The 19,684-nt window shown below is 41.9% G+C and overlaps 1 protein-coding gene across 1 annotated transcript in view; it reads right to left on the bottom strand.

Annotated features, from left to right (window-relative positions):
- The window catches only part of afdna (afadin, adherens junction formation factor a), a 65,418-nt gene that overhangs the window by 25,926 nt on the left and 19,808 nt on the right, over positions 1–19,684 (bottom strand). Inside the window, exons 16-25 of the mRNA XM_076084063.1 lie at positions 18,761–18,906; positions 18,399–18,493; positions 17,710–17,975; positions 17,235–17,378; positions 16,836–17,034; positions 16,557–16,652; positions 15,192–15,205; positions 12,268–12,348; positions 1,729–1,794; positions 1,545–1,618 (exon numbers count right to left, since the gene is read on the bottom strand). Of these exons, the coding sequence (XP_075940178.1) occupies positions 1,545–1,618; positions 1,729–1,794; positions 12,268–12,348; positions 15,192–15,205; positions 16,557–16,652; positions 16,836–17,034; positions 17,235–17,378; positions 17,710–17,975; positions 18,399–18,493; positions 18,761–18,906 (1,181 nt within the window). The remainder of the gene's footprint in view (positions 1–1,544; positions 1,619–1,728; positions 1,795–12,267; positions 12,349–15,191; positions 15,206–16,556; positions 16,653–16,835; positions 17,035–17,234; positions 17,379–17,709; positions 17,976–18,398; positions 18,494–18,760; positions 18,907–19,684) is intronic.

Genomic DNA, 19,684 nt, shown 5'->3' with positions numbered 1-19,684 from the left:
TTCTTCTTATCACCTTGAAACACATCCACCGCCCAAGAGGTTTGAAAAAACAAGGGAGTTTTCACAGCACAAGTATAACGATATATTACGTTACTGATGAAGTAACAATTAACTGATCAATCAAAATTTAGCAAAGGGATTTCTTCAAATTACTTGATTTGTCCCACAAACCCAAATATATTTAATTTACAATTATATAAAACAGAGAAAAGCAGCAAATGATCACATTTAAAAAGCTGGAATCAGAACGTGTTTGATTTAAAAGTGACTGAAACAATGAATCGATCGTCAAAAGAGTCGATCGATTCAGCTCCACTATACATTTGTATGTGTGTGCTACAAACTAACTTTTTACTTTTTCTTATCATTATAGGAGAAAACGAGTAAAGTTCCTGTCTACTAGCTTCCCAAAAGGCAGAAACATCAACTGGAAGACCTTGAATAAGAGCCAGAGGAGGCAGGGATTATATTCCTCATTGGCAGAGACTCTCTTCACTCTAATTCGGGTTCAATCCTGCTGTGACACTCACACACACAGTACCATGATATTTTCTCTATCTGCAACATGTGCACAGGGCTTTAACCAAGTGCTATAAATAGATAAAGTGCAGATCCCACACTAGGTAATGAGCCGTGTGTGTTTGATCGGATGGAACTCGGGGAATGCAACGTCATGTGCTTGATGCCGAGCAGAGAACCGGCTCTAAACCCACGTTTGGTAATATCACAGGATTTAACACGTGCTAGATCTAAAGGCTGCAAATCATGCTTCGTCTTAACCTGCAGGAAAGGACATGACCACAGGAGGACGACGGAAAAGTTCAGAAACGTAGAGGAAAATCCTCAGATTAACTCTCAGTTGACCTTAAATGGCCTGATAAAATAAATCCTTCCCAACCTGCCACCTGCACGCTGAAGCAATCAAGCAAATGATTTGTAAATCCAGTTTGACTTTGGAGGCGACAAACGGTAAGCGACAACACTGAACACCAAGCTGAGGGAGAGAGGAATAACTGGATTAATCTGGGTGGGGCGTGAACCTCCGAGCACTTCACAGCTGTTTTCCAAAACACACACACCCTTTTTCTGCATGATGTTTGGAAAAAAAAATCCTTTTTTTTTTTTACGAGGAAAAATGAGACGCAACTGCCTCATTACAAGAACCTCAAGATGTCTCAACCCTGAGGTTGTCAGCAGTATATTTTACTCTTCAAAATGTTTTCAATTCTCAAAATAGAATTAAATTTGAGTTTCGTCATCAGCATGACCATAAATGCGTCAATACGGCGCGGTAGGTGGTTAAGCATTAAACAAAAGGAAAATACCACGTGCACCCACTCTCTGGTGTTTGTTTTATAGAGACGTCATGAAGGTTTGATGATAACTTAAGCACGTCAGCTGGGATTTTCTCCATTTACAATTGTGCAAATGGAAATGAACATATAAGACAATTAGGTGACATCGCATTACATGATTTCTGAGCACTGACGCCAACAAACACAACACGTTAAAAATATCAGAACTAACTGGAGCGCTGTCTTTACCTCTCTTGTGATAGACCGACCAGGCTGCGCCCATCCACGCTCAACAGCTGGTCACCTGCAGCCAAACGGCCGTCCTGTATTAACACACACACACACACACACACACATATACCACAGCATGAGTCACAGAGTATGTTTTCATTCAAACTTTTCTGTGATGGTTCCAGTCTCTGTGTACACTAACCACATCAGCCGCTCCTCCTTTGACAACGGACTTGACGTAGATGCCCAGCTTCTCCTGACCGGCACCCTACAGAGAGAGAGACACAGACTGATTAACCAATGTACCAAAAAAGAAAAAAAAAAAAAAACATGTATAGAGCATTCGTCAATTTGATCATGAATGTATTTATAGATATATTATGGTTAGGTGTTGTGCCAAACAGCTACCATGGTTTTAGAGCAGCATCTTGGTGGCTCACACCAACAACACATAAAAGTGCGGCCGTGCTCGGGATCGTCTCGCTGCTTTATATGGAAGACAATTTCCACCACTTGACCACCACTTATTTTATTTCTCGGAATCACACTAAGTCATAACAGACCGTTATGAGACACTAAGCGAGGAAAATGTTCTCATAATCACGAGATAATAAGAATAAAACACTTGATATTATAAAAGGATTCTTTTTCAACAAGCCCTTGAGCAAGGCACTGAAGCCCTCTGCCCTAACAGGAGAAAACTACGCTAGTACTGGAACAACTTTAGCTTGGATCAGAAACACAACATATCTCCCTAAACGGAAATCAGCATAGTGTACTCTGTGGATGTCAATAATTAATAGAATAATTGTCAACTATTAAATGAATCGCCAACTATAGGTCGATAGGTACTTTATTAATCCTGCGAAGGGAAATTATTTTGCTACAGCAGCATTTATATTTTCATAATCGATTAATCGGTTTGAGTATTAGATACACTTGATTCTAAAGGTGCGTCTTCTCCAGCCAGACAGGAATGGAAAGCTGACATAATGTCCATCTGAAGACAGGACTGGTTAATACAGAAACATCCAGAAGCTCTGGCTGAATCATCTGGACCACCAGCAATTCAAAAACACAGACATTCAAAGATTGCAGACACTGAACAGAACAGGGACGGATCAGAAAACGACTGCTTCCTGAACACTGAGCCGCTTTTATCCCAAAGTTCACCGACAGGTCAGACTGAAAGCATCTCACGACATTTATAGCGCTCGAGCAGCAAACGTCAAACACAGTCACAAGTGTTCTCATCCTCCCTCTCGTTGCTTATATTGTAGTTTTCTTTGCTGGTAACATTTGCTGCTGAACTGAAACAATCAAATTTCCCCACAGGAATCTGTTTATTTTCTCTTAAGCAAATCCTTTCTCAGAAAATAAATTCAGATGAAAAGGGGAGTGCGAGTGTGTGTGTGTGTGTGTGAGAGAGTGTGTGTTTCTTGTGAGGTGGTTTACAGTGCAGCAAAGTGCTGGCATGTTATCTGACAAATCACACGCTTTCTTTGCCATCTTGACATGTTTATCCTCAGAGTTTGTGCAACAGTAGAGCCAGAAACCAGAACAATATTTTCTTCAGATTTACACTGCTGTTTCACTCCAACACTTCAAATAAATGATTTGGTTTATCCAAAGACTGAACTAAACAGAATGATTACTTTCAGACTCGCTGCTACTTTTAAAGCAGCGTTTAACAGAGTAAAAGTTTAAACGAGGAACACCACAGGATCAGGTTCCGCTGTAGCACACACACGACCTAGACATCAACAATCACAGCAGGTCTATAAACCTGCTCATAAAACTGTGGATTGGATTAAAAACACTTCTAATTGCTGCCATTCGTCAGACCTGGCAACATGGTTCAGATACAGAGAGGGAGTGTGTGTGTGTGTGTGTGTGTGTGTGTGTGTGTGTGTGTGTGTGTGTGAAGCCACATCTGGTAAAGCAGAAGCCGAGGTTACACTCCGGTTAATAGCTCTCACTTTTTGCAGGTCACGTGTATTAACTGTGTTATCAGCTGTGGTGCAGGAGATAAAGATGCCAGTGCACAATGGCAGGTTTCTGCAGTGTTCTCCAAGTTAAATAAAATACTTTTTTAATATCACATAGCATGTTGCCACTCTTAACACTGGTCAAAGAATGACGGAAATCCATTTATTAAGTACATGAATACATACACATACAATAATAATATTGCATAACTCTATTAATAAATATTAAGACCTTTGTAAATGTAAGACTTTTTAAAGACCTGCAAATACCCTGAGGTTACATTACATTATTTTGAATAGTAAGGATGAAAATGTTTTAATGTTAAATCTTGCGATTGGAAACAGCAATCTCAGCATGAGGTACATTGAGTAGTTATTCTGAAGCTTTTGATCACATGACTCACAAGATGTTCATCATCAGACGGCGCTCTTTATTCACTTTTCCTTTGCTTAAAATGGATATTTTATGATCGAAAGCAGCCATTAAAAAATACAATGTCTAGCTAAAACACCAGACAGTTTAATCTTTTCAACATAATTTGTGTTTTCTCAGTATTTTTCTCTGAACGTTGCATGAGAGCTTTGTGCGTTTGCTTTTCCTGCAGCAGGAAACAACTTCTGAATATGCGGGGACAAACAAAGTTTGGGTTCAAAAAGGTTCAAACCGATCAGTTTGTTTAAAAATAACAATGAGCTTTGTGTTGCCTTCATCTAAATGAGACCAATGCATTCCTGAGCTTTCACATTGTGCCACATACTTCTGCCAAATGTGTTTCAAGTGAAAGGTATCTTTATTGGTACAGCTACAATATAATTTCTGCTTTTCTTTGCCTTATTACATCATCCACAGAGCTGCGTCCCAGTTCCACCAGTACAAAAAGACAGCAGAGACGCCAGGCCTTCAAACTATTTGACCCGCAATGTTTCAGCTCTCTGTCCGCATGTGTGCGTGTACATGTAATAATGAGGCCGCATTCATGCAGGCACGAATTTCCTGCGAGTGACATTAAGATGAGAGAAGAACAGTGAATCATTCTGACTGTTTAAAGTCTGTTGTACATTACAGAAGACATTAAAGAGCCCCTTGTTTCAGATGGAGACACAGCTTCCTGCACTTATCCAGAGTGGGGGATTGGGGCGCCAAGTCGGGCTCCAGAGACACTTGGGGGAATTTCCTGAATCCCCTGAGGATGTTCAGAGGGGCTTTTAGCAAGTCTGAGGGGTCCCAGAGGGGGTTCAGAGGGGCCACGTGCGAATATGAGCACGTCTGCTGCATCGGTTTGAATTTACCTGAGTTTATAAAGCTCAAAACTCATGTAACATGTTATATATACAGAGGAAGTGACTACGGTACAGTAGCTGTAAGTTTCACAACGCTAACACTTTATCAAAAGATTTAGTTTTTATATACAACTTGAGATCAAATTTAAGAACAGACCAATTTAAAGCTGTTGTCTTGCCTATGAGATAGGACGTCTGCATGAGCCGGAAACATATGTTTTAAAGAAACTTTTTAAGAAAAGAAAAGTGAATAATAGAAATACTGCTTCGCAGTTGTACGCTGCCGCCAACCAGTCAAGTTGCAGTTTACATCCAAAGTGTCATCACTTCATTATTTTATCGTATCAGACTTTTGTGTGAAATTGTCATAATTAGAATGTGGTAGATGTCCTCCTCACTGCTTCACAAACGTCTCGGGTAATGAAACTGAACGGCTCTTTACTGCTTCCAGGTGTGATGCCACAATCAGGTTCATTGCGAAGTAAGAGGTCAAGAATATTGCTACCGTTACGTTATTAAAGCCCAAACAGTCTGTGGAACTACAAAGAGGTGTGGAGCTCTGGAAATCATACAGTACAATTTATAGTATACATACCAACAAAAGTGTACTTGCGCTATTTAGCATTTTCTACATTTCTTTGTGCCCATCACCCTGATGAGCAGCAACAAAGACATGCAGCTTGTTCCAACTCTCTGCATGTCTTGTAAAATGCCATGTAAACACAGAACAGAATGTTTAGGCAAACCGTAAGGATGTCGGGCATGTTGAAACGTGTGCACGTGTAGACACAGCAGGTGTGTCGTGATAAAGAAGCTTTAAAGCTAGTAGCTGATGTTGGGGCGTCGGTCAGAGTTAGACAAGATGTGTTGCTTGTCGCAAACATCGTCAACTGATCCAACATAAAAAACAGCCCTTTGTTGTTTTTTCACAAAACATCTTGGAGATAAAATGCTTCCCTTGAATGCGCACACATGCTTCGGTTTACAGTCTACAAGAATAGCTGGAATACCCGAGGAAGAGCTTTACTCTTTGATTTATTGTGTTTTAATGGGCCGCTCTGGTCGTTTAAAAAAGTGCCCTGACAACAAATCAAGTGCGCCTTAAAGCTGCCAGGTCTGTGTTCAGAGAAGGAATGGCCTGAAGGAGTCGGCTGCTTGGTGCTTGGCTTTTAATAACAAATTCAGCACATCTCCTCTCAAGTCAGGTTACACGCACTGTCAGACCTTCATGCTCTCTGATCAAATCTAGCGCACATCCTGAAGTGGTTGCGCTTGAATTATATTTGGATACAACTTTGGTGTGGACACAATTCTACCAATTTCCGGAGGTAAGCCTTGCTGGCTGCACTCTCGAAATCTCCCTCTGAGCACAAAGAACTAAAGAGATCAATGTAAAGTAAAGTGTTTTTCACCATCTTCAACAAAGTTCCCCGACCAACTACTCAGAAAAAAGCAAAAAATATCAAAAAAGAAGCTCTCTCTTGCCCGAGTAGAGGAGATTGTACTGAGAAAGTATGACTCTGGCTTTGAATTATGCTATTCTGTGTACGGTATGTTGATGTTCCAGCTCAGGAACATTCAAACTATCTTAACAGCACAAATTATTCCAGTGACCTGATATGACGTTTTTCAAGCCAGTTTAAATATGAAAAAGCGCCACAATAGATGAGATAAAAAATACCTCTGTATTATTTCAGATGTATACAAGAAATTGAATTCAGGCGAAAGTAAATCTATTCTTGGAACGACCTTCACATTTGTGACGTTCCTTGACGTGCAGGGCTGCAACTAATGATTATTCTCATTGATGATTAGTCTGACGATTCTTAGTTTGTTCCATAAAATGTCAGAAACTGGTGAAAAACACCCATCACAGTATCCCCGAGTCTGCAGACGTCTTGTTTGGTCTGATCAACGAACCAAAAACCAATGATGTCCAGGTTGCAATGACACATTTTGATAAAACATCAGAAAACTCACCGCTGAATTTCCTGTTGATCGAATTGTTTTACTAATCTTTTTTTTTTTTTTTTTTTAAATCAAATATCTATCACAGACTATCTCTAAACTCTGCAAAGAGTGTCCCTGAGACACAGCCCATGTGAGCAAATGAACCAGAATTCTGACAAACATGAATTATACAACAGGAGTGTGTCCGTCTGGACAGCAGAGTCAGAGTGATGCGACACTTTTCTTCTGCGGCTGACCCGCGCTGAGACAACCGACCTCTAACGCACATCAAGAAGCCACCGCTAATGCAAGCTGGCGACACACCGAGATTACAAGGCTATTACATGTACACCTGCTCTCTGTGGTTATAAACCACTCATCCATAGAGAGGCCGTTTAAAAGCCAGGTGTTCAAAGACCAGAAGACATTTTCTCTGGTTCTGTGCAGGCGGTGGTTAATCAACATCTCCTTCATTAATCTCCTTTTAGAGCGCGTTTAAACCCTTTATGTTTGTTAGTAAATACAATTTCACGGCTTCAGCAATTTGCAGTTTATAACCGCACCCAGCTTTAACCTGAGAAAATGTCTCATCAGCCAAAATACTACAAACTGACAACACCTGTGTGGGTGGGCAGAGGCTTTGATGGCGTCCTTTTCTCTGACAGCACCAAAATAACACAACTGGGATGAAGATACACGGGTCCTTCAAATGTGTTTTTACACACAGATATGACTGTAACATGTCCTTTGTATTTTGATCACAATTCTTCAGAAGACAAAATAAAGGATTTGTATCAAGATTACTATGGCTGATTTAACGCCCAAATATTGATATTAGTATCAGCCTGAAAAACAAAAATGGGGCTATCAATTGCTATATTTGAGTAGCGCCTCTGTGTGGGACAAACTAGGGAACTCTAGGATGTAAACGCTGTTTCATCGTGTCCTCCGATAACCTCAGAAGCCATTCAGATTGCAGAGGTGACAAACAGAGATGAGCTCAAAAATAGAAAGAAAAATGACGGGGAAGTTGCTGTGTTAAGGCAGGACGTGGTTCAGCCAGTAAGCAATGTGCACTGCTATCTTCCCACAGGTACGTCCACATCGTTTCACAATCTTGGCAAATTGTGATCCGACCACAAGACAAAAGGTTGCTTTTATAAAGAGTGCCAAGATGTAAAAATGTCCTCTTACACACACACCTTGTAAACACCTCCTGCTTGCAGCTTTACAGGAAAGCGAGTGCATGCGTGTGCGCGTGTGTGTGTGTGTGTGTGCGCGCGGTACATCCTCCCATTGTGTCAGTCCTCACAGGGGGTAACCCTCTCATACTGTTGTTCCACTTCTGGTACAATTCATTTAGCTAACAAACAAACACACAATACTTCAAACACGCAGTGGAAACAAACAGAGCAACTTTCCAAAGTCATTCATGTCTTGGTGCTTCAGTTCCAGATTTGATTCCCATTTTAGCCGTGATCGCATAAATAAAACAAAACTCCCTTCAGAAGTTAAGCAACATCACACTATAGTGTTTACTCCAGAACTTCACAAGTGATTGTTTAATAACTTTATCTTTATAAATATCAAAATGAAATCACACTGTGCACTCATCTCCTCCATTTATTGGTTTAATGAACTGTTGAAAAAGCAATTTTACTTAATTAAGAGCTTCTTGCGAAGTTGAACATACTGTTTGAATCATTAATATCCTCATTGTTGTTTTAAATCTGGGCAGAGAGAATGTTCTGTTCTAGGACAGATAGATAGCTCGATGAGTAAACACACCAACACAGGAGGAGGAGGGGGGGAGTCCTCTGTACAGCTGGGAGCTGAGCAGTAAAATACCATGAAGCACACACACATATTAATGACTTGAATTCAATGTTTCAAGTGTAATATGTCGCTAAAGATCAATCACTGCAACACCTGGTTGACAAACGGGATTTGCTACTGTGGGTTAATCGCTAAGTACTCTGCAAACAATAGTTTGATTGAGTTTTCTGTTCCTTAATTATGAAAATAGTAGTCGGATCTCCTCAAAACATAAAAGCCTCTCTCCAATCACTTACTCTCAGCCAAAAATATGAAGACTAATAACTATAAAATACTACTCGTGCATATTTCTGCAGAATCTGATTCAAGTCTCATTCGATTAAATACACAGTAAAGGCTCAAAACACGCAAGTGTAAAACAATGACTAAAGATATCAATAATATGTAATGACATAGCTTAACCTTACTGAGCACATTGCATAAAGTGTGTGCGAGTTTTTACCATATGTGTCTCATGTGTGTACCTTAGCTTAAACATTATCAGAACGGCCCTGAAAGCAAACAGTGACAAGTGTCAAACCAGGAGGCCATCCCGCCGGTGGGTGCACGAGAAAACCCACATTGGTCAGCTGTTATTCACGGTGTGCTTTTCAATGAAGTCACTGCATTAAGGAGCCACAACAACAAAAGAGAAGGAGAATCACGATATGAAAGAGACACAAAGGGATCTCGAGGAATGAGTGAACAGAACAAACACAAGCTCTTTATCTGGCTCGCATGTGCACAAGTACACAGGCACATTTCAAATGGCTTTTTATATTGAGCTCTTTCAAAAATAAAACAAAGAAAAAGTACAACAATAAGTGTTTGTCCTTTACACACACACACACACAAACAAACACACACACACACGCACACACATTAAAGTACGGTTACCTGGTCTCTCTTGCCCACCACAGAAAACCACATGTTGCAGCCGCTCGTCAGCGTTGTTCACACAGACGCGTCCAGACTGGGACACAAAGTCACACACACACACACACACAGCAACTTCTATCACGGTGAGCGCCTCAGCTCGCCAACGTGCATCGACAAGTCCAAAAAAAACTCAATTACACCGGCTGGGAGTAATCCATTCAGCCGAACGTCTACGTTTAAAATCACTACTTACGGCCGGGAGCGTGGGATAACAATAGTAAAGCGAGTTCCTACGTGTGTGGCAAAAAGTAGGAGTAGAAGTTTAGTGCAGGTCATTTTGTTTTTAAAAGTTCAGTGGAAAAAAAATAATTTAAAAGCAAGTTGAAGGATTTATAAAGCTGTATAAATTCCAGTAAATGTGGGTAAAAAAAAAAAATGCAGAAAAATTCCTCCACGAGTTCCTAATCGCAGCGTGTTTGATAAGAAACAGTGAATCCAGGTGGCGATCCAGAGGTGAAGTGTCGGCTGGGACTCCGGCTGGTCAGAGTGAGGTGCGCTGCTGCAGCTCCACCAGGCAGATGCACACACACAGTTATATAACAGGACAGAGCTCAGCCCAGTTTACCGAGAATTCAAGCAGCTGTTTGACAAAATCCTCTCTACCTGACTTTCCCACCCCACCCACACTTCTCTGCCTGCTCTCTTCCTCATACGTCCACACAGCTCTGACAATAAACAGAGCAAGGAGGTTTCCTCAGCACATCACACACACACACACACACACACACACACACACACACACACACACACACACACACACACACACACACACACACACACACACACACACACACACACACACACACACACACACACACACACACACACACACACACACACACACACACACAGGAAAGCTCTCGCCTTCAGCAGGAATGTCACTCTACCCTAAAGAAAGAGAGAGAACACATACCATTGGCCCGATACCAGAAATCAGTCTCGGTATTGGTGCATCCCTAAAAATAAGAAACCTGAGTCTTCAAGAGTAGACAGTAAATCAGCTACTTGAGCCTTTAGCAAAAGAATGTATTCAAAATATTGTGCAAATCTAAAACAAAAATCAATCAATAACACGCGCAAGCTGCAAAATAACCGCATTGAACGACACAAAAAGTGCAAATAAAACAATGTACTTCACTGTGCGGGACTCCATCTGAGGCCTCAGCACAGAATTACGTAAACCGTCCAGCTTATAAGTGCATGTCCCCCCCCCCCCAGGAAATTTGTTAGTCAAAGTGGACGTCCCACTGTGCTGCATGTTTCTGTGGCATTTTTAAATTCAAATCCAAACAAATATGGAACATCGTGGTCCCACGAGCCTCCCAAACGCTCCCAAAAAATGTCAAACACGACCGAAACACCAGGTGGTCTGCATTGGCAAGTGGAGTTTTTTGTATGAATGTTATGCAAGAAGCAGGGCAATGTGATGACTAACGAATCCTCCGGTAAACGCTCAGGATGAGTCGGCAGATGTTCGGTCTTTCTAATAAAATGGAAAGGTGACGATGGGGATGTTTGTTTTAACCCCTGATAACTGGGTTGGATGGCGACAGCTGGTATATGCAGGTGTTGTGTTCTCTCACTCGGTGGACACCGTGCGATGGAGGTCTGAGGGGCGGCTTTCAGCATTTGTTTTACACGTTTTCATTATTATACGTTTCCTGTTTGCTGTATCTGATCAGTCTGTGTGTGTTCACCGTCTCACACGACTGCAAGACAATAAATGGTGACATTTAAGTTGCGTAGAGCTGAAACGATTACTCAATTCATCAAATGAGAGGAGTCAGAAAATGCATCAGCAACTATTTAGTTGAATGATTGATCATTTATGCATTTCTTTTGTTAAGCAAATTTAAAAATATTCATATCTATATTGGTCTAGAGTTCTTAATATTCAGAGTTCATTATGTCCATACAGGTTTGGGCAAGTCTTCCTCATATTAACTCACTATGTTCACTGTTGACCAATAAAAACATATGTTGGACTGTGTAAAATGAAGCTGACATTACAGTTTACTAGTTTGCGGTCTACAGTACGGCGATCTGTGTCCAGCAATATTTATTTTATCCAGCAGATGCCGCCACCGTGCACATCTGTCATCTTTTTCGACACTCATAATCATTGTTTTGTTGTAACTCTTGATTTAAATGAAAACTTCTTGAGTTTCAGGAATATAAATGACCCTGAGGTGGGCAGACTGAAACCTCTTTCATTTTTCCTCACACCAGAGCCGAGTCTGCATTTTCTTTTAAAGTTAAAAAAAACTGAGGTGATTTTGTATAATTTCCGCGTTTTGTTAATACATGAAAAAATAAACATGAACAGACAGCGGCACATTGTCCCAACCTCAACGCCCACTCCCACATAAGAGGAGACTAAACGGTCTGCGATTCATCCAGAACTTTCTTTGCGATGTCACTGTTTAGTCTCTGCACTGCTGTCAGACTCAACAATGAAAGCAGTCTATTTAAAACTGCAGCCTTTGCTGCCAGCACCGTGTTGCTCAGCCTCACACACACAAATCCAACGCACCGTCTCCACAGCCAAGATGAAAACAGCTATTTTTGGATTTCCTGTCAAATTCGTGCAAATCCTTCACACTTCTGCCTCTGAAGATATTTGAAAAATATATGATTTCTGCCTTGAAAGAGAAGTTCTCCAACTAAAAAAAAAGTTTTCTTGAAAAGCTCAGACACATCTCAGATCTGCTGGAGTTTCGATTCCACACACACACAGATAACACACACTTTCAGGTGGTATTTCCTACCTTGGCAGCAACGATGCTGAGGCCCATGCCGTTGTGCTTCTTCAGGGTTACCGTGACAACCTCCGGGTCTTTCCTCATTGGCTGAAACGAGAGATGGACAGGAAGGACAAAGGTTGAGTGAGGATGAAACCTCTTAAGTTGTGTCTGTAAAAGCCTCGGGGGGGGGGGGAATGTCAGCGAATGTCCTCTAGTGTTTCCCTGCGTCTGCCACTGAAACCAGACGATGGAGTGAAGAGAAAAGGGAGGGAAGGAATGAGGGAGGGATGAAAGGGGAAAAAGGGAAAGACCACAAAGGAACCTGTGGTCGCTGGATTCAAGTCAAGAATGAAAACCACATCACGGACACACACACACACACACACGGACACACACACGGACACACACACACACACACACACACACACACACACACACACACACACACACACACACACACACACACACACACACACACACACACACACACACACACACACACACACACACACACACACACACACACACACACACACACACACACACTTGAGAAGCAGGACTGGGTGGAGAGACAGACAGAAACAAAGAGAGGGAGCAGCAGAGGTTTCCCACATCAAGAAAAAAATATTCTGACAAACGATACTCCAAAATAAATATCATGTCAGACTTCTACAACATTTTTTACGTGTGTGTGTGTGTGGCCAGAGGTAGCAAGTTGATTATTGTCCAATCTCCAGTAACACCCAAACAACAACAACCGCTACAGCTAGGACAACATTAAATCTACACTAAGAGACAAAACAGACTACAATAAAACAAGACCGCATCGGTAGCACAACTACACTACAATGACATCTCAGCCTCAACTATGACACCCAGAACACAAACTGTTAAGTATTTAAAGTTGCCACTAACGCATGACCAGATTGTTGCTGTTTGTGTACCGTTTGATTTGATATTCTTTTATCAGATGTCTCCTCTGTGTGTTATTTAGGCTCAATTATTGTGCGGCTGGTTGAAGACAATCACTGTGGACCAAGGACCACCTAATGTCCATCAACATTTAGGGAACACTCCTGAGACGTAACAAAAAAAAAGGTCCAAATCTTTATGTAGACCGACAGTACTTTTATGCAACAGGAAGTTAAAAGCCAAAGGCCTAAAGCTGTACCTGCTTTAAAGTAAAAGCCTTACATAAGTCGGCCAGTGGGAAATGAACATCTGAACATTTGAAGGGTTATTGGTTGCTGTATTTGTTTCCTGTTGTCCGTACTGGACTTAAAGAAATCCCTTCATAACATGATTTCTATGTAAGTGACGTGCAAACTTCTTGTAGTCCAGCTGGAGATAATGGAGACATCTTATGTAAGGCTTTTATTGTGAAGCAGGTACAGCTTTACGCCTGCAGCAATGTCAGTGACCTTATGTTGAGTAAAAGTAGGTGGTCTACACAAAGACGTGGACATTTTCAGACGTTTTTCTCAGCAGGTCAGTTTTACATCATGCAGGGGAGGAAAGGTAAAAGAAGACAGCCACCCTGAGCTGGTTAGATGGACGCGTGTGTGTAAAGATCAAACCTCCAACATGTCACCGAGGTTAAGTGACACCTCCAGCCTTTATAGTGCAGGTATCCCAACCATATGGAAGTATAGTACAGGAAGTGGCCCAACACTCTCACTCAGGACTTAAATGGTAGTTCACCAGATAACTACTGGGATGCACTGTCCTGTTCACACAGTGAGAGAGATGTTACAGCCATAATGACTGAATGGTAATCAATGAAAACAGCTCCCCACTTCACTACTACCTGATGTTTTGGTATTTGCACAGACTAAAGGGTGTTGCTATAGATCTGGTGCCCTCCACAGACACAAACTTCTTCATGCTAAGCTTTAGCACAAGTTCCCCACTCTTTATCAACTGGCTTTTTGTCCACAATATGCCAACAATTCTACCAATGGTTTAAAAATGGGCTCCGCAGAAGATCATTTGAATAAAAAAAACAACATTTTTCCCACTGAAGTTTGGACGAAAGGGACCAAACTATTTATATCATCAGGACTGGGGTTTCCCTGTGTCTGCATTTGTTGCTTTTTGCTAATCCAATGAAAACAAATACCTGCAGGAACACAAGTGGGTGTCATTTAGCTGGAAGTTAACTTTCCTTTTGAATCCGAGCATTTGCTGAAGATAATTTCAATACATTATATACATTTTCTAAATGTTCCGCATGCAACGTTGATCACATCTAAATTATGTAAACATGCTACATCACCACATGAACCACGCCCCGCCCCCTCCAGTTTGCTTGAACACACACACACACCATTAATCAAAGAGCGCGTGTGTGTGTGTGTTTGTGAAAGACGCCTGCATTATGTCGAGACTAGTCGTGAAATAGTAGAGCAGGGATAAACAGACCAATTACAGAGGAAGTGTGTGTGTGGTGTGTGTGTGCGCGCGTTTGTATGAGGTCTATCATTTACTAACCGACTGCTGCAGTGTGATTTGTGTATTTGTGTTGATTAAATTGTGTGTGTGTGTGTGTGTGTGTGTGTGTGTGTGAGTGTGTTTGGTGCGGTCTGTGAAGGCTGTTATGAAACGTTAATTGCCCCTTCTGAAGTCACTGTAATCAATGCCTTCCAACTGGGAGACCACACATACTCTCACACACACACACACACACACACACTCACAAGCTTGCACAGGCACGCTTCTGGACTTGAATTAAAGAAACCTCCAGGTCTAAAAATAGTCAAACTATGTGAGCTGTGCCGTCCTATTGTCTCCAGCTCAGGTTCTGTTCAGGGGTTTTTACCTTTCTTAGTCTTGCATTCAGCTGGAACTGATCTATGTTTTCATCTAGTCCCGTCTTGCCTACTGAAACTCCTGTTCAATCCCCCTTAAACCCAGTAGATCCAGTATAATTTACCCGAGTTATCCAGTACTGTGGAAAGATGAGCTTAGCCAGAAAAGGTCAACAAAAGCACCTGAAGACAGCTCATTATAATGTGGATGCATACCATCAGTTCATGTTATCTATATTAGCCAATACTGGATACTTCAGGTTAGTAACTTCAGCTATATTTGAACGACAAATCAACCATGTCACATTCTTTATGCCAGTACCATTTATCTTAAGCATATCAATAAAAGGGCAGAAGCAAATGACGTATTTTACATTCAAAGCTTCAGTTGACATTTTCAAATAAAACTTCAATGTCTGTCGTCTCATGTTTAAAAAAAAAAAGCCTTAAAAAAGGCGATTCATCGGATTCAATTATTGGTCTTTTTTTTTATTGAATCAATTTTCTTTAATGAATATAACTCATCAGTGCCTCCCTTTGAGTGACAAATGTTTTTGAAAGCCAAAAGCCAACAAATATGGATTGAAGCAGATTATTTTGTAAAATAAAACCATGGTGTGAAATTATTACATCAATCTCTTTTCAATACATTTTAACTTTTGGACCTTACAACGCTCTGGAGATATTAAAAAATTCGGATGACAGTAGTCGAAACAATCCACCACTTGAATCTAATCCTACAAATACTAATATTAATATTAGTGAAGGCTAATCTATATTTGAAAATGTGCCGTACTGTGTTTAAACAAAAAAAGAAAAGCCTGAGCAGCATTGGACTGTTGATTTAGACTTTGAATGTCAAAGTTATGAATGAAGCTTCAAACTATTCGATACAGCCCTACCAACAATACGCTTATTTATACACGTACTTGTTTAATTTTTAACATACATCCCAAGTATATATTGATTCACATTGTTTAGGTTATCTGCTGTGCTCCAATATGCTTTGACTGAAGAAATTAATAAACAATTGCTGTACTGTGCTGATTTTATTGTGAAGGCTGGGAATAAAAGATATACTGCTATATAAAAGTATTTCCCATCTTGAAAATGTTGTCATAGCGTTAATATTTTGATAGATGATTTTAGAAACGATATGTAGATTTGAAACTCATCTTTATTCCTCAATTGGAATTATTTTGGAGCGGTTTGAACACAATTCTCCTCATTGATTTATCAGTCTCAAAGTAAAGTCATCTCAGTGAGATGATTGTGTTAGCCGTCCCCAAAGTTTCTTTGCGGACACGTTTTGTCTCCGTCTTAGCTGTCAGACACTCGAGTCTCCACAGCTTCTATGAGTCAGCATTACTAACCCTCTAAAGCTCAAAGTCCTCTTTGGCCTCACTTTACCCCAGCTGTCCCAGTGGGCTGACACACAAAAGTACACACACATACACACACACAGAGTGGTTTAGAAAGTGTACGTGTGTCCTACCATCTCAGAACTGTCAGCAGCAGAGAAGTGGCTGTCGCAGTCAGCTCCTTCAAAGTGGACGGTCCAGGTACCAGGCGAACGGGGGTGGGGCACTAACCTACAGAAACCTGTTTGAAGAAACACACACACACACACCCATTTTACAATACGTTTTCACTGAGTCATGCATCTAAATTATGTGTGTAAAAAAACAGCTAGGGTATACCAACTCTTTGATAACATAATTGCATTACATGAAATGTAAGACAGAATCTCCTTTTATTGTTAAATCTTGGTCCCAGTGACTTTACCTCTCTGCAGCAGCGGCTCCAGGAAGTCCTGCAGGCCGTTGGGGAGGCTGCGCACCACGTCGCAGGAGTAGCCGTCCTCAGGAAGGAGGAAGGGCAGCTGGAGGTCCGGATCCTCCTCCAGCTGAACCTCTCTGCCATCACTCCTCGCTAGCTCATCTGCTGTGTTCTCTGCCACTGCCACCACGTGGTCTATCAGCTCCTGCACACAAACACACAAAACCAGGTCAACGGGCTGGTTCATTGCATCTAAAGCTCCAGAAAAGACGTTTTCGACATCTGTGCAAATCGCAATATGTTCATAACAGCTGACTTGATTGACATAAAGCTGACGTTATCAAACAGACAACTGTGTGTGCATCATAAACGCTCTCTATTGTGCTTCCGTGCTTTTTGGCTTACAGGCGGGATGTAAGGCTCGTCCGGAGCACAATGGTAGTTGGTCATGAGAGCGTGGAGCTGCAGGGAGTTGAGCTTAAAGCAGGTGTTGTGGATGTTCTGCACATCCTGCATGGAGTATTTGTCCATGGTCAGCAGGGTGGTGGCCTGGAGGACACAGAGAAAAGAACATGTCAATGAGCCACATTCCTTGTATATCGTATTCATGTTGTCTGTAGTCTGTATCTTTTCAAAAGAAATTGAATAGAGGCAATCCGAGCATGAGCTTAACTGCCACTCTGAGTGACAAAGACCATTAAAGATCTAGAGATCTGGAGTGTTAAACAGAAAATAAAGAAGGGAAAAACTGGCATGAGAAGTAATTCACTAAAAAGCAGAAAAAACAAAGATGAAAAACCCTGTGAATAAAACAAAATCCATGACCCTCTCCGTCCGAGCGTCTGCTCGCGTCCCCATCCGTCCCCATCCGTCCTCTTACCTGAACAATTCGACTGAGGTGGCAGTCGGCGGCGAGCTCCAGACCCTGTTTCTCTGCCCAGGCCTCGATGTGGCTGAGCTGCTGCCGGAGGATTGCCCCCCAGTAGTGACAGCACAGCCCAGACTCGGTGTCCGTCACCAGCTTGTTGAAGAGCCACATGTTGATGAAGTGGAAGAGCTGCGAGAAGAGCTGGATGGTCAGGGCGGCGTTGACCCGACACCGCCGCAGCAGCGACATCGCCCCCGTCAGGGTGTGCAGGACGTCCTCTGGAAGGAGAAGAAGAAGAGACGTCAGATATACACTCAATGACGGCCAACCATTCAATTCACATTGGGAGGTTAAGGATAGCAGTGATAAACTGGGATTATGGGAGTTAAAGGAACAGTGTGTAACATCTATGGGGGATTAAGTGGCAGACATGAAACACAATATTCATAACTATGTTTTATTAAGTGCCTGACACTAAGAATCTTTCCAACCTTGAGTGTTGGGATGCACCACGGCAACAATAACAAAAAATCTTCATCAGACTTTTCTGAAATCTTTACTTTTTACTTCTTTAGACCCTTAAAAATGATTCTGCTCAGAGACATTATCAGAGTGAAGAGGGGTCGCAAGTGGACACTGCCTCGTTCATCAGGGCCATAAGCCAAAATGGGAGGGAAACACTGTGTGCGTTTGTGTATTACCGATCTTGGGTCTCTGTGGATTATGTTCCTCGGGGTCGTCCAGGAAGGCAGGCATGTAGTTGTTTAGATCAGCCTGGAGACAGTGGACCAAGTACCTGCATGCACACATTACAGCGTGTTAAAGACATCAAGACTTCACCACCAAACAGAAAAGCTCTTCTTCAATCATCTCACAAACTCATATTCCTTGACCTCCACAGAGAAGGGACCAAATTCCCTGCCTGCCCCTGTCTTGAAACGTGCATGACATTCCAGATTCCCCACAACCACACACAGACATACCCCACAACATACCCCACAATGTGACATACCCCACAACCACACACAACCCCACACACACACACAACCACACACAGACTGACTTGAAAGCCATCTGGACCAGATGGGCGAGGACGTCCTGGGCGTCCAGCGTGACGCGACTCAGGTCTCTGTCCTGCTTGATGAAGTTGAGCAGCTCTGAAGCGTTGGCCATCCAGAAAGCCAGCGCTCCGGCAATGTTCTTCTGCTTCTGTAACGTACCAACCCCACACACACACACACAAAACATACGGAGGAAGTTGTTAGAGCCGCAGGATCAAGGAGAGACTGGAGAGTTAGAACAGAAGGTAGTAGAGGGGTTTCTGTTTGAGTGGCAGCCAGAAGGAGCAGTTGTTACCTCAGGGATAGACTCATGCCCCGCCCACCCCTCCCTCTGAGCCAACCCGGTGTCGAGGGGAAGAGCGGTCACCACTGTCGCTCAGAAGACGATGCTTAATTAAACTGTCTTCATTTCTTTAGCATTTGAACATGAGCTCTAAAAGATTTTCCTTTGACGTTATGAGAGACATTAGTGACCACTCCTTTTTCCTCCCAGACACACACTCCATTTACCAGGTCACCAGACACCAGCCTCCTCCACGAACCAGTTGGTTGTACAGGTTTCTTTTTGACAAAACCAAAAAAGGTGTTTAGACTGTAGACTTACACTAAAAAAAACATGGGAGCAGGAGGATCAAAAGTGACTAGAAGTCCATTTATTTCCGATCGATCAGAATAACACATAAGGACATTTTTGTGGCCAACCATAGTCAGATTTAAGCCTTTTAAATTATTAATAACATTATTCACCTTTGCATACTATCACTTGTATATAAGAGAGACAATTGCTCGCACTTAAGATCCCGGGTTTAGAGGGTTTAATTAACACATTATATCTCATTTGTTTACTATGTTTTACAAAAACAAAGTGTAAAAATTAACATTTGTGGTTTTATGTGCGAGTTAGGTTCATAATTATTACTTGGCTG

The sequence above is a fragment of the Anarhichas minor genome, unplaced genomic scaffold (assembly GCF_050575085.1).
Source record: "Anarhichas minor isolate MPS153535 unplaced genomic scaffold, ASM5057508v1 ptg000136l, whole genome shotgun sequence".
NCBI lineage: Eukaryota > Metazoa > Chordata > Actinopteri > Perciformes > Anarhichadidae > Anarhichas > Anarhichas minor.
This window is presented reverse-complemented; position numbering and strand designations above follow the sequence as displayed.